The 10,682-nt window shown below is 50.4% G+C and overlaps 2 protein-coding genes across 8 annotated transcripts in view; one reads left to right on the top strand and one right to left on the bottom strand.

The window, feature by feature from the left end:
• Positions 1–5,123: 5,123 nt before the first annotated feature.
• Positions 5,124–8,881, bottom strand: Dnajb1 (DnaJ heat shock protein family (Hsp40) member B1). Of its 2 annotated transcripts, none has more exons than XM_059264362.1 (3): positions 8,508–8,881; positions 6,634–7,214; positions 5,124–6,437 (listed from the first exon to the last, which is right to left on the bottom strand). In XM_059264362.1, the coding sequence occupies exons 1-3, from the start codon at positions 8,716–8,718 to the stop codon at positions 6,207–6,209; spliced, it is 1,023 nt and encodes a 340-aa protein (XP_059120345.1). In that variant the 5' UTR covers positions 8,719–8,881; the 3' UTR covers positions 5,124–6,206. The 2 variants fall into 2 exon arrangements, with proteins under 2 accessions (XP_059120345.1, XP_059120346.1); XM_059264363.1 differs by lacking the exon at positions 8,508–8,881 and adding an exon at positions 8,249–8,494.
• A 205-nt stretch (positions 8,882–9,086) lies between these two features.
• The window catches only part of Tecr (trans-2,3-enoyl-CoA reductase), a 42,685-nt gene continuing 41,089 nt past the window's right edge, over positions 9,087–10,682 (top strand). For 3 of the 6 annotated variants that reach the window (XM_059264360.1, XM_059264359.1, XM_059264356.1), the window contains exon 1: positions 9,087–9,268. In XM_059264360.1, the coding sequence (XP_059120343.1) occupies positions 9,208–9,268 (61 nt within the window). In that variant the 5' untranslated portion in view covers positions 9,087–9,207. The remainder of the gene's footprint in view (positions 9,269–10,682) is intronic. The other 3 variants (XM_059264361.1, XM_059264358.1, XM_059264357.1) reach the window with 1 other exon arrangement.

Below are 10,682 nucleotides of genomic sequence, written 5' to 3'. Positions count from 1 at the left end.
ATTTATTTTTTTATTTACTTATTATGCTTGTATGTGCATGCCATGGCACTCTAGTGGAGGCCAGTGGACAGCTTGAGGGTGTTGGTTCCCCTTTACCATGTGGGTTCTGGGTGTCAAACGTATGTTGACAGTCATGGTCACAGGCACTTCTACAAAGCTGAACCATCTCACCAGCTCAAAGACAGGCGTTCCTGACAGTTTTGTTCACTCCTGTTCCCAGCACCAAGCTCACCATATGACTGTCACACAGCGAGTGACAGAACAGAAAGCAGCCTTCTGTTCAACCTGAGGAACTGTCTCCTTTTCCTCTCGCTGCCTCGCTGGGGATCACAGCCATGGCCTCTTGTGTGCTAAGCACATGGCTCTCATTGACCTTCAACATGACCTAGGATCTGGGTTGTGTTTTTTGACAGAGTAACAGGCCCCCAGACCTTAGGACAACTAACTCGGTGATGGAAGTACCATTCAGGCCATGGAACCCAGCATGTAGGTAGCACCACCTGCCAAAATTCGAAGAGACCTAATCCATCAAAGTCCATAATTCTGGGAAAGTTACTAAATGGACTAACCTTGCTTTTTGGCTTCTGTAGTTCTGCTTCTGACTAACTGTTCTTGTTAACTGAAGTGTGTCAACTTAGGGTGTGGTTTTTGTGCGCTCACCCTGAGAAAGGCTCAGGACTCCATCAGGGTCCCAAATACCCAGTGTGGTAGCCAGCCAGCCAATGAAGACTTCTGTTGCCTTGAACCTGTGTCTGAGCAGTCTTCCCTGGTAGATACCTCACAAGATGGCCTCATCATGTAGCTAAGGGTGTCCTTGAATTCATGTCCTTTGTGCCTCAGCCTCTGAACGATGGGGATTGTAATTCCGGGAGTTTTTTCTTTTGCATGTATGTGGTGTATTTGAATGTGTAGGTGTATGTACATGTGTGTGAGTGTAAAGGCCCCAAGTTGACATTGTTTTCTCCACCAGTCTCCACCAGAGTCTCTGGCTGAACCCACAGTTCCTAGTTTTAGCTAGTGTAGGCAGCCAGTTTATCCTAGGTGTCCACTAGGTTAGAGGCAGCCTGCCATTCCCTTAAACTTTTATGTGAGAGCTCAGAACCAGAACTGCAGTTCTCATACTTGGGTGCCAAGCACTTTACTGACTGAGCTAACTACCCAGCCCCAGAGTTCAACTTATTATTTAAAATTTTTTATTATTTTAATTCATGTGTAAGGGTGTAAGAAATAATGGATGAATCTTCTCTATCAAAGGCTTAGGAATTAAAATCTTTATTTCTCCCACCTTGTAAACCTTTTGTGCAAATGTTTTAATCCCCCTCACCTAATAAAACCTTTGTTTATACAAAGGCCATCTGCTGCATCCCAGGAATTTGATGGCCTGAAGTGACTCCTGTGTCCCGTTCCTCCTTCATTTTCAGTCAGCTAAGTCTTTTCAGACTAGCCAATAGGATAAGACAGTGAGGATGGGCCCCAACCAACGGGGAGAAGATGCAATCACAGAGTAGAATAAAACCAAGAGCATTGTCTCTTCTGAGCTGACCCTCTTGGTCAAGCATCGTCCTCTTGTCCAGTTGTAGGAGTGGTGGTTTCTTTCTTTGGGCCCCTGAACCTTCTTACATTGGCTGTTTTGCTTGCCTGTGTGTCTGTGCACCAGGTGCTTGCCTGGTGCCCACTGAGGCCAGAAGAGGTCATCAGATCCACCAGACCTGTAACTAGTTACAGCTAGTTGGGAGTTACAAGAGTGCTGAAAATCATGCTCTTAACCACTGAGCCGTCTTTCCAGTGTTTGTTTCCTCGACCTTTTGAGAGAGGGTCTCACTAGGTAGCCCAGGCTGGCCTCTGCCTCCAGAGTGCTGGGATCCAGCCATTTCCTCCATTTTCCAAAGATCACTGAGAGGAGCAGAGAGTGGAATCACTATGCAACAGCACACAGAAACAGAGTGTTGGAGCTAGGATTCAAACCCGGGGCTGCCCAGCCTTGGTACCTATTTTCTGCTTCTGTCCAGAGGTGGCAAGGGAGTAGGCCTACTTTAGCTGTGGCATCTGCTTCAGCAGACCTCTACTGAGGTCAGCAATACATCTGGGTTTGGTTCCTGGCACTTGGCAACAGCACTGATCCAGGAAGTCTGTCTTTGGGAAGGTGTATGGGTGGAGCTGATATACAATACCGTTCTGTCAGTACCTGCCTGCTGTGTGTGCCATTTACATATAGGGACATCCTTACACACCTACAAGAGAGGCAGTTACACGTTTTTATACTTTTGCAGTGCAGGGAATAGAATTCAGGTCCTTGTGCATGCTGGAAAAGCACCTTATTGCTAAGCTACCCACTTAATCTTAACCTTTTTTTTTTTTCCCCATGGGGGCGGGTGTCTCACTATGTAGCTCTGGCTGTCCTGGAACTCACTATGTAGGCTGCTGGCCTCAAACTCAAGAGATCCATCTGGCTCTGCTGAGTACTAGGATCAAAGGCATGTGACACTATGCCCGGCCCCTTTTTACTTTTTAAGGATTTTAAACGATGAGTATGTTGTGTGTGGGTCTGTGTGGGTATGCACATGTAAACACAGGTACCCTCAGAAGCCAGAGGGGGCTTTGAATCCCCTACAAGGGGCCTGACCTGGGTGCTGGAAACCAAACTTGGGCTTTCCACAAAATTTTTTTTTAATATATATTTTAAAGATTTATTTATTATGTATATAGTGTTCTGCTTGCATGTATCCCTGCACACCAGAAGAGGGCACCAGACCTCATTACTGATGGTTGTGAGCCACCATGTGGTTGCTGGGAATTGAACTCAGGACCTCTGGAAGAGCAGCCAATGCTCTTAACCTCTGAGCCATCTCTCAGCCCCTGGCTTTCTACAAATTTATGGTTCTTGACCACTGAGACAACTTTCCAGCCTGACTTTTATTTTTTGTTGTTGTTGTTTGAGAAAGTCTTAATATGTAGCCTTGTCTGTCTTGGAGCTCACTATGTAGACCAGGCTGGCTTCAAACTCAAGAGATCTGCCTCTTCCTTCTGAGTGCCAGGATTAAAGGTGTGTGCCACACCCAGTTCTTTTTACTTTTTTGAGACAGGGCCTAAGTTTCCGAGGCTGGTTTTGACTTTGCAAGTAGCTCAATATAAGACACCATGCTCAGAAAAAGGTCTTATTATTATACCCATTTCACAGCTGAAACATTGGCATAATGAGGTTAGTTTCCTTGTCCAACATCATACAGCTTGAAAAAGGTCAAGCTGGAATTCAGACCTGGAAGCAAAACTTTGAGCTGGAGGTAAAAGCCATCCAGTAACTGGAGCTAATGAGATAGAGACAGAGTTTTTAGAATGAAGCAGCTCTACTGCTGTGCTATCCCTAGGAAGGGGGAAAGCCTTAAAGAGATAGCAGCATTCTGTGCAGCATCTCAGAAACCCCGAGAAAACAGAGCATTTGGTGGTGGTGGGTGAAGTTATCTCTGTGAGCCCTTTCCAGTTTCCTAGTGTGCTAATGGCAGCCAAGAAATGAAACTGAAAACTCAGAAACTGCGCTTACATAAGCACAGGCACAATCTTATGAGTTGTGCATGTTTGATGCCTGAAGCCAGAAGAGGGTGTCAGATCCCCTGGAACTGGCGTTATAGGTGGATACAAACTACCACGTGGTGCTGGAACTGAACCAGGGCCCTACACAAGAGCAAGTGCTGTTAACTACTGAGCCTTCACAGGAACTCTACTGAATGCACAAAAAAACGTTTCTATGTCTTTGGTGCCCTGCTCCCCTCTTAGACCATGTCAAAGGCTCTGAGGTACAGGGCTATATAACCCAGGGCCTCACTCACACATACCAGTGCTTTGTACTGCTGATCCATGTGCCCTGTCCCTTAATAACAATATGCTCCCCAGAGAATCTCCCTCTCCCTAGGTTGCTGGCCAGTCTATTTGTGGGTTTCTAAAACGGTATGTCTGTGGACATTGTTTTGTGGGTATAACACCACTTCCCTACCAAGTTCCCAAGGACATGTGCAGAAGTTGATCACATGACAGGTCATCTCTTTAGGTATCATTCTTGGTGGACGTTTGCAGCCACAGCATGTGTGGTAATTGAGCACCTGGTATGTGCTAGGGCAACTAGAGGAGCTATTTTAACTTTATGAAATAAAAAAAACATTCTGGAATTCTCTTTGGTTGTTCTTACTGGGACTAACTTGTCTTGGTGGGGAGAGAAAAGCCGCTTTTAGGTAGATTTGCATAGGCTGGACCAATATTCTTATTATAGCTTAGCCATATTCCTAGCTCTTTGTAACCCATCTGGCCTTGAACTCTCTATTTACTGGCTCAGTCCTCTCAGAGCTGACTTTACATCTGGCTCTTGGATGGACTGTCTATGCAATGTTATTTTTTTCCTGAGACAGGATTTTACTGTGTAGCCCTGGCTGTCCTAGAACTCGCTCTGTAGACCAGGCTGGTCTCAAACTCACAGAGATCCGCCTGCCTCTGCCTCTCTGAGCACTGAGATTTAAAGGTGTGCGCCACCACTGCCAGGCAGTTTTTTTTTTAAAACAAGTTTTACCTTTGAGCAGTCTGCAGCATGCAGTAGCTGTAGTTAGCTTAGAGGACAAAACCCTGGGTTCCATTACCAGCACCACAGCACAGAAACAAAACCAACACACTCCTGTAAGTCTATGTCCCATCTGCTTTATAATTTATGCAGCTCTTTAAGGAGATTGAAGTTCCTAGGATACTCACATAAAGTTGGGACAGGAAGTGGGTCCCCCCCCCCCAACTTCCCACAGGGCAGAACAGACCCTGGGTTACCTCCAAGCAGCTAGCCTAACATCCTAGCTCTGGTCTAGCCAGGCCTACCTAGTTGCCAGTGGGGATTCGGGCAGATAGTATTTTAATCTTTAGCCCTGGTGGTTACTAGCTCTGGTGGTCCCCAGATGTGGCCAAGAGCCTTGCAAGGCAGAAAAGGCGCTCAGGGCAGGCCCTCACCCCAACCTTTACCAGTGATGCTGGGGTTCAGAACGGGGAAACCTACATGTTCCAGGAAGGGAACCAGTTTTCTTTAGATGAGGACTCTCACCACGCCTCCCCCGCCCCCAGCAAAGCCCTCAAACAGAGTCCAAGGACTGCTCCCCTGAGGTTTACCATCAGTCTTTAATGCTGTCACACTGCATAATGACAAGTCACACACTTTGGTCTCGTGTTGGTAGTGGCAACTTACAATGAATCGAATGTCAGAGCACCGGGCTAGCTTCAAAGAACAGACACCTTCACTCCCAAGGTCTGACTCCATCACAGCCCTGGACAGACAGCAGTAGTTGACAGGGACTGCTTTCATCTGTGCACACCAGCTTTGAATGGAATTATAAAAACATATTTACAGACGTTCCACAGTGCTCCTTTCATCAGAAGCAAAGACCCCTTCATATAAAGGGATTATATCTAGGGCTGTGCAAAATTCAAAAGGATTAGATCCTTTTGAGAGTTCAGAGTCCATTACACACACAAAAAAAAATCACCTGGGCCTGAGAAGTCCCAGGTACGGCCAAGGACTACCTTTCGACCGACTAACAAATACTGTGGCCATAAGCCAGCCATCTGACTTCAACAGAGCCAGAGGTCCAGGGGATCTCCTGGCTGTCCAGGTCCCAAACCTAGAGGGAGGTGGCAGTGAGATTTGCTCACCTGAGGCTGGCCCTGTGGTCCTGCAACCAGGTATTGCTTGTGCTGCTGGTCTGGCAGTCCTACTGAATTGGTCTCAATTTGAGATAGCCAAGACAAGACAGGGTTCTTCTGGGAAGGAGGAACAAGGCGTGGGACAAATACATAATAAAACAAGAACCTCTCACACAGTGGAGACTGACTAGTGCACAGGTCTGCCAACAGAGATGCTGGGCCACTGCCACATGACAGCCAGAAACTAAGGACAGCACAGGGGGCGAGTCCAGTTGCAGGCCTGCCTCACACCCTTGGTCAGGAGCTGGGGTGCAGAGGGTGGGTCCATTTCAGGAGGGCTGTTCTTCCCACCGCCTGCCTAGCGCTCGAAAAATCACTGTAGTCTAGTGCGCGACTTTGAAAGATTGTAATATATTCTGTGGAAAACATTCGGCAGAGCAAAAGCCCTCCCTGGGCCCTCCCGCTGTATGCAACCAGTGAACGGTCCGGAAATCTGCAGCTCTGGAGAAGTCCCTGGCTCAGTCCTTGGGGAATGCAGGTGGCTATATGGGAAGAACCTGCTCCAGGACGGTTCTGGAGGTCAGGGGAATCCTTTCGGGGAAGATGACTTCAAATTCGATAACAAGGTCCCCACGTTTCTCGGGTGTTTTGGGGAGAGGGAGGCCTTCTCCAGGAACTTTCCGCCGCATGCCAGGCCTGATGACATCTTTGAATACAACAGGGATGGTCCTGCCGTCCAGAGTGGGGACATTTACAGTGCAACCACAGAGAGCCTAGGAAGGAAAAGGACTATGTCAGACGGAAGCTGGCTTAGGAAGCAGGACTCCTCCAGGCCATCCAGACCTGTGCAGCTGAGACCCCACCCTACATCTACCCTCGCTGCTAGCACAGCAGAGCCCCAGCCAGTCTCCCCCACTGCTCCTCATAGCAGTCATCTCCTCTCATGATTCCTCCCACCTAGCGCCTTACCTCCCGAAGGCTAATCCTGGCTGGATAAATGACATCGGAACCATCTCTCTTGAAGATGTTGTGTGGCTTGTCCTTTAAAACAAAGACGATGTCAGCTGGAATGTTGTTGGAGGTCTGGTCCCCTTCCTTGGGAAAGGTGATTTTGGTCCCTTCTTTCCAGCCCCTCTTCACTTCGATGGTCAGGATCTTATCTTCATTTCGAATGCTTTTTCCATCAGGGTTCAGCCGCTTGTGGGAGATTTTCATCTTCTTGGTACAGCCGCTGTAGATCTCTTCAAGGGAGACCCGGAGGTCATGGGTGACTGGAGGATCTTGCTTCTTTCGGGTGGGCTCTTGGGCAGGGCGGGCACGTGCAAAGTTCACATTGGGGAAGCCACCCATGCCCATGGGGAAGGCAGAGAATGGGTCATCGATGTCCATGCCTTCCTCCCCGTTGCGCTGCCCAAAAAAGGTATCAAAGGGGTTTCTGCCACCAAAGAACTCAGCAAACATAGCATGAGGGTCTCCATGGAATGTGTAGCTGAAAGAGGTACCATTAGCACCACCACTGCTACCACCACTGGGGCCACCACCCTTTAGGCCTGGAAAACAAAATCAGAAGTCAGGGTCACTGGAGGAGAGTCAAGGCCCCTGGTTTCCATTTCCAGCACTGCAATAAATTAACATTTATAAAACATAAAACCCTTAAAATAAAGAGGCCGGCATGGTGCCGAATGCCTGGAATCCCAGCACTGCTGAGGACAGGAGCAGGTTGACCTCTGCAAGTTCCAGACCTGCCAAGGCTCCAGCACAAGGTGCTGGAAGTGGCTCAGAAGTTAAAAGCACTTGCTCCTCTGGCAGAGGAACCATGTTCGATTACCACCTCCCACATGGCAGCAGACAACTGTCTAACTCCAGGTCCAGGGGATTCGACACCCTCTTCTCTCAAAGCTTGTGCATGGTGCACATACATACACGCAAACATATTCTCATATACATAGAAATAAAAATAAATTAAAAAAACTAAAAACCTGAACTACACAGTGAGAGAGAGATCCTGTCTCAAAAGAATCAGATTCTGCACGTGTCACTGTGGTGCTACATAGCACCTGAGCTTGCTCAGTAGTCCAAGGTTAGCCTCGAGGCAATCCTCCCGACTCAGACATCCCAGAGCTGGACTTGTCACTACGTCCTGTTCTTTCGGTAGCTCAGATCTGCAGCAAATTCACAACAATGCTTCCGCCTCTAAAGTGAGGGTGTGAGCTCCCGCACCCGGCTCAACAAGTTTTGCTTTTAGTAAAAAAGCCCCGGGAACCGCAGTGGGAGCGGTTATATCTACATTTTTAAAGCTTGTTTCCAGTAGGTGAGAACTAACCCCAAGTCTTTAACTGCCAATGGCAGCGGGAGCAGGAAACACATCCCTCCCCTTCACTTCGTAACACCAGGAGTAAGGCCTCCAGCGGTGGGTGCCGCCAGGTCTACCTGACTGCCCCGTCCTCCCAGCCATGCACAACACCTTACAAATAAGTTCCTCCGCGCTGCAACCAGAAAGGCTCAACTCCGGGTTAAGCACTGGGCTTGCGGGCTAGCGGGGCAAGAGAAACGAAACACTCGGGCAATTTTCAAATTCTCACACCCTTGGCGATGGCGACCGCCGCCCTCCGTCTGCAGCGTTCCGGCGCCGTGCAGGCGGCCGGCCGGGAGGGGCTGCGACAGACGTGCTAGAAGCTTCTGTGCGAGCGGCGCGCCCAAAGCTCCTCCTCCCGTCGGAGGCCGCCGATCAGAGGGCGGAGGCGGCAAGGCCGCCGGGCCGTCTATACCTGGCCGAGGCCTCGAGTGCCTCGGTTTCCCCGCCTGTCAAACGGCGGGCCACCCCCGGCCGCGCGCACGCGTACCTTCCTCTCCGTAGCGGTCGAAAATCTCGCGCTTGCGCGGGTCGCTGAGCACGTCGTAGGCCTCGGCGATCTCCTTGAACTTCTCCTCGGCGCCCGGCTCCTTGTTCTTGTCGGGGTGGTAGCGCAGCGCCTGGCGGCGGTAGGCTCGCTTGATCTCGTCGTCGGACGCGCCGCGGGCCAAGCCCAGCGTCTGGTAATAGTCCTTGCCCATGGCCACCGCCGCCCAGCTGTCGCCGCCTCCGGCTCCGCAGCTGCCCTGTCCCGGACTCTATATACCCGTCCGGCGGAAGCTTCCAGATCCCGCCAGCCCTCCAGAACCTTCCGCCCCTCCCGCGGCGCCGCGCCACTCCGGCCAATCGCTGCTGCCCGCTCCGTGACGCAGAACATCCGGGGTGGGACCAGGCTGCCAACGGCCTTCCGCGCGGGGCCACGCCTCTTCCCGCTCTACCCTGGTCAACGCCTCCCTGGGGCGCGCGCGCCCCGCGGCTGAGGTCCCGCCTCCGCGGTGGAGACAGCCAATCGCGGCCCGCTTTCACTGCCGGCCGGTGACATCACGAGGAAGGGGCGGGGCTATAGAGGCCGGTCTTTCCCGACCGCCGCACCCAGTCCCTAGGTGCTGAACCGGCTGGACGGTCCTGCCGGGTGACTTGTAGCTGCCTGACTCGTACGTCCAAGTTCCCCTGCTGTAACCTCGGGGTAAATGCACGCACCCCGCCCTCTTCTGCCAGTGGTCCCCGTACGGGCCGTTACTGTAAAGCGAGGTGAGGCTGGTCTGGCAAGGGATCGCCCCAGTCCGGCTACTCAGGCTTTTCTTACTTCCTACTAATTCCTCCTGGAATTAGCTGGGTTCTTGGCGTTCGTGGTAAATGTCACCTCCTTTGCTGTCTGAGTTTACCACCAGAGCAGAGATCAGATTTTGCTGCGTGGGTTTGCATCGCTTTCAAGACCCACTAGGTGCTCTTAAATATTTCCACATGCTTTGACGTGGGTGTTTTTTTTTTGCTGTGGGGGGGGGGGACGGAGGACTTCTGTTACTTGAATCTTTGGGTTTTCTAAGTCTGGGATGATGGCGGTCAAGGACACAGCTGAGTGCGGAAGGCGAAAGTGCTTCTGGAACGCCAAAGCTTAGAAAGGCTGGGGTAGTCGGTGGTGGTTCCTGCAAGGAGAGGAACTGCCTGGAAGTCAGAGCATGAAAGCCTGACTCTGTAGCTAGAGAATAGGCCTCGTTCCAGATCCCAGCACTTCCTGGCTTTGTGACCCTGGGCTGGTAAAGTAGCCATTCTGGCCTCAGTTGTGCTCATCTGTAAAATGGGAATGGCTGCTGTATATGGGAAGTTGACATTATTCGACGTCTGTGAAGGTGCTCAAGACAGACCAGGAACAAAGGGATGACTATTCATCTTGTTTAGTGGACAACGCTGATGCCCCCTCTCTGGCAGACCTGATGCACAAGAGCCCTGATGATCCTTGCCTTCCTTGGGTAGCCTGAGAAAGATGACCTTAGCCTTCTGTTGATGGTTGATCAAGAGTGGTTGGGGTGGGTGAGTGGGTGGGTGTTCTGGTTTTCCTGACCACACTAACCCCAAGATAACTGAAAAGGACTCTATCTAAACACAGTTGAGCCCCCCACCCTCAAGATGGATTTGGGACTAGGGAACCCAGTAGCTTAACAGAGGGTGTCCTGAACCAGTCACTTGGAAGTAGTTAATGTTACTTAGAGAACAAGAGACCCTGGCACAGTGGCACATTCCTGTAATCCCAGCAGGAAGCTGAGACGGGAGGAGTCCTGTGTGAAGCCTGCCTGGTTAACAGAGTAAGACCTTGCCTCAAAATAGGTGAATGGAAATAAAAAGTGCATAAAGAACAGAAGAGCTGTCCTAGAGGAAAGCCCAGAGCATGGGGACTTCTTCACATTCCGAGTATGGCTTTAGTAGAGACGTGCAGATGTGCCTCTGGATGGGCTTGTCTGGGCTTTACTAAGGTCTCTTGTGCATAGGAAATGTTTGTGTTTGGGGACAACCTCAAGGCTGGAAACATCCCTTAAATGATGAGACATAGTCAAGAAGGTGTATTTTAGTTACTACTGTGAACTATTTTTTTTTTTAAGGCAAGGTCTTACCCTCTAGCCCAGACTTGTCTTGGACTTAGGTAGCCCAGGCTGGCCTTGAACTTCTG

Source organism: Peromyscus eremicus, chromosome 5 (assembly GCF_949786415.1).
Source record: "Peromyscus eremicus chromosome 5, PerEre_H2_v1, whole genome shotgun sequence".
In the NCBI taxonomy this organism is placed as follows: domain Eukaryota; kingdom Metazoa; phylum Chordata; class Mammalia; order Rodentia; family Cricetidae; genus Peromyscus; species Peromyscus eremicus.
The sequence above is the reverse complement of the archived record's forward strand: the minus strand, read 5'-3'. Positions and strand labels throughout refer to the sequence as shown.

Bases quoted from the DNA above. Each gene is read 5' to 3' on its own strand.
- Dnajb1 (XM_059264362.1), bottom strand. From the start codon at position 8,718: ATGGGCAAGGACTATTACCAGACGCTGGGCTTGGCCCGCGGCGCGTCC. The intron at 7,215-8,507 runs GTACGCGTGCGC...TTTGTTTTCCAG, and splicing joins CGACCGCTACGGAGAGGAAG to GCCTAAAGGGTGGTGGCCCC. The intron at 6,438-6,633 runs GTAAGGCGCTAG...TTTCCTTCCTAG, and splicing joins CCAGGATTAGCCTTCGGGAG to GCTCTCTGTGGTTGCACTGT.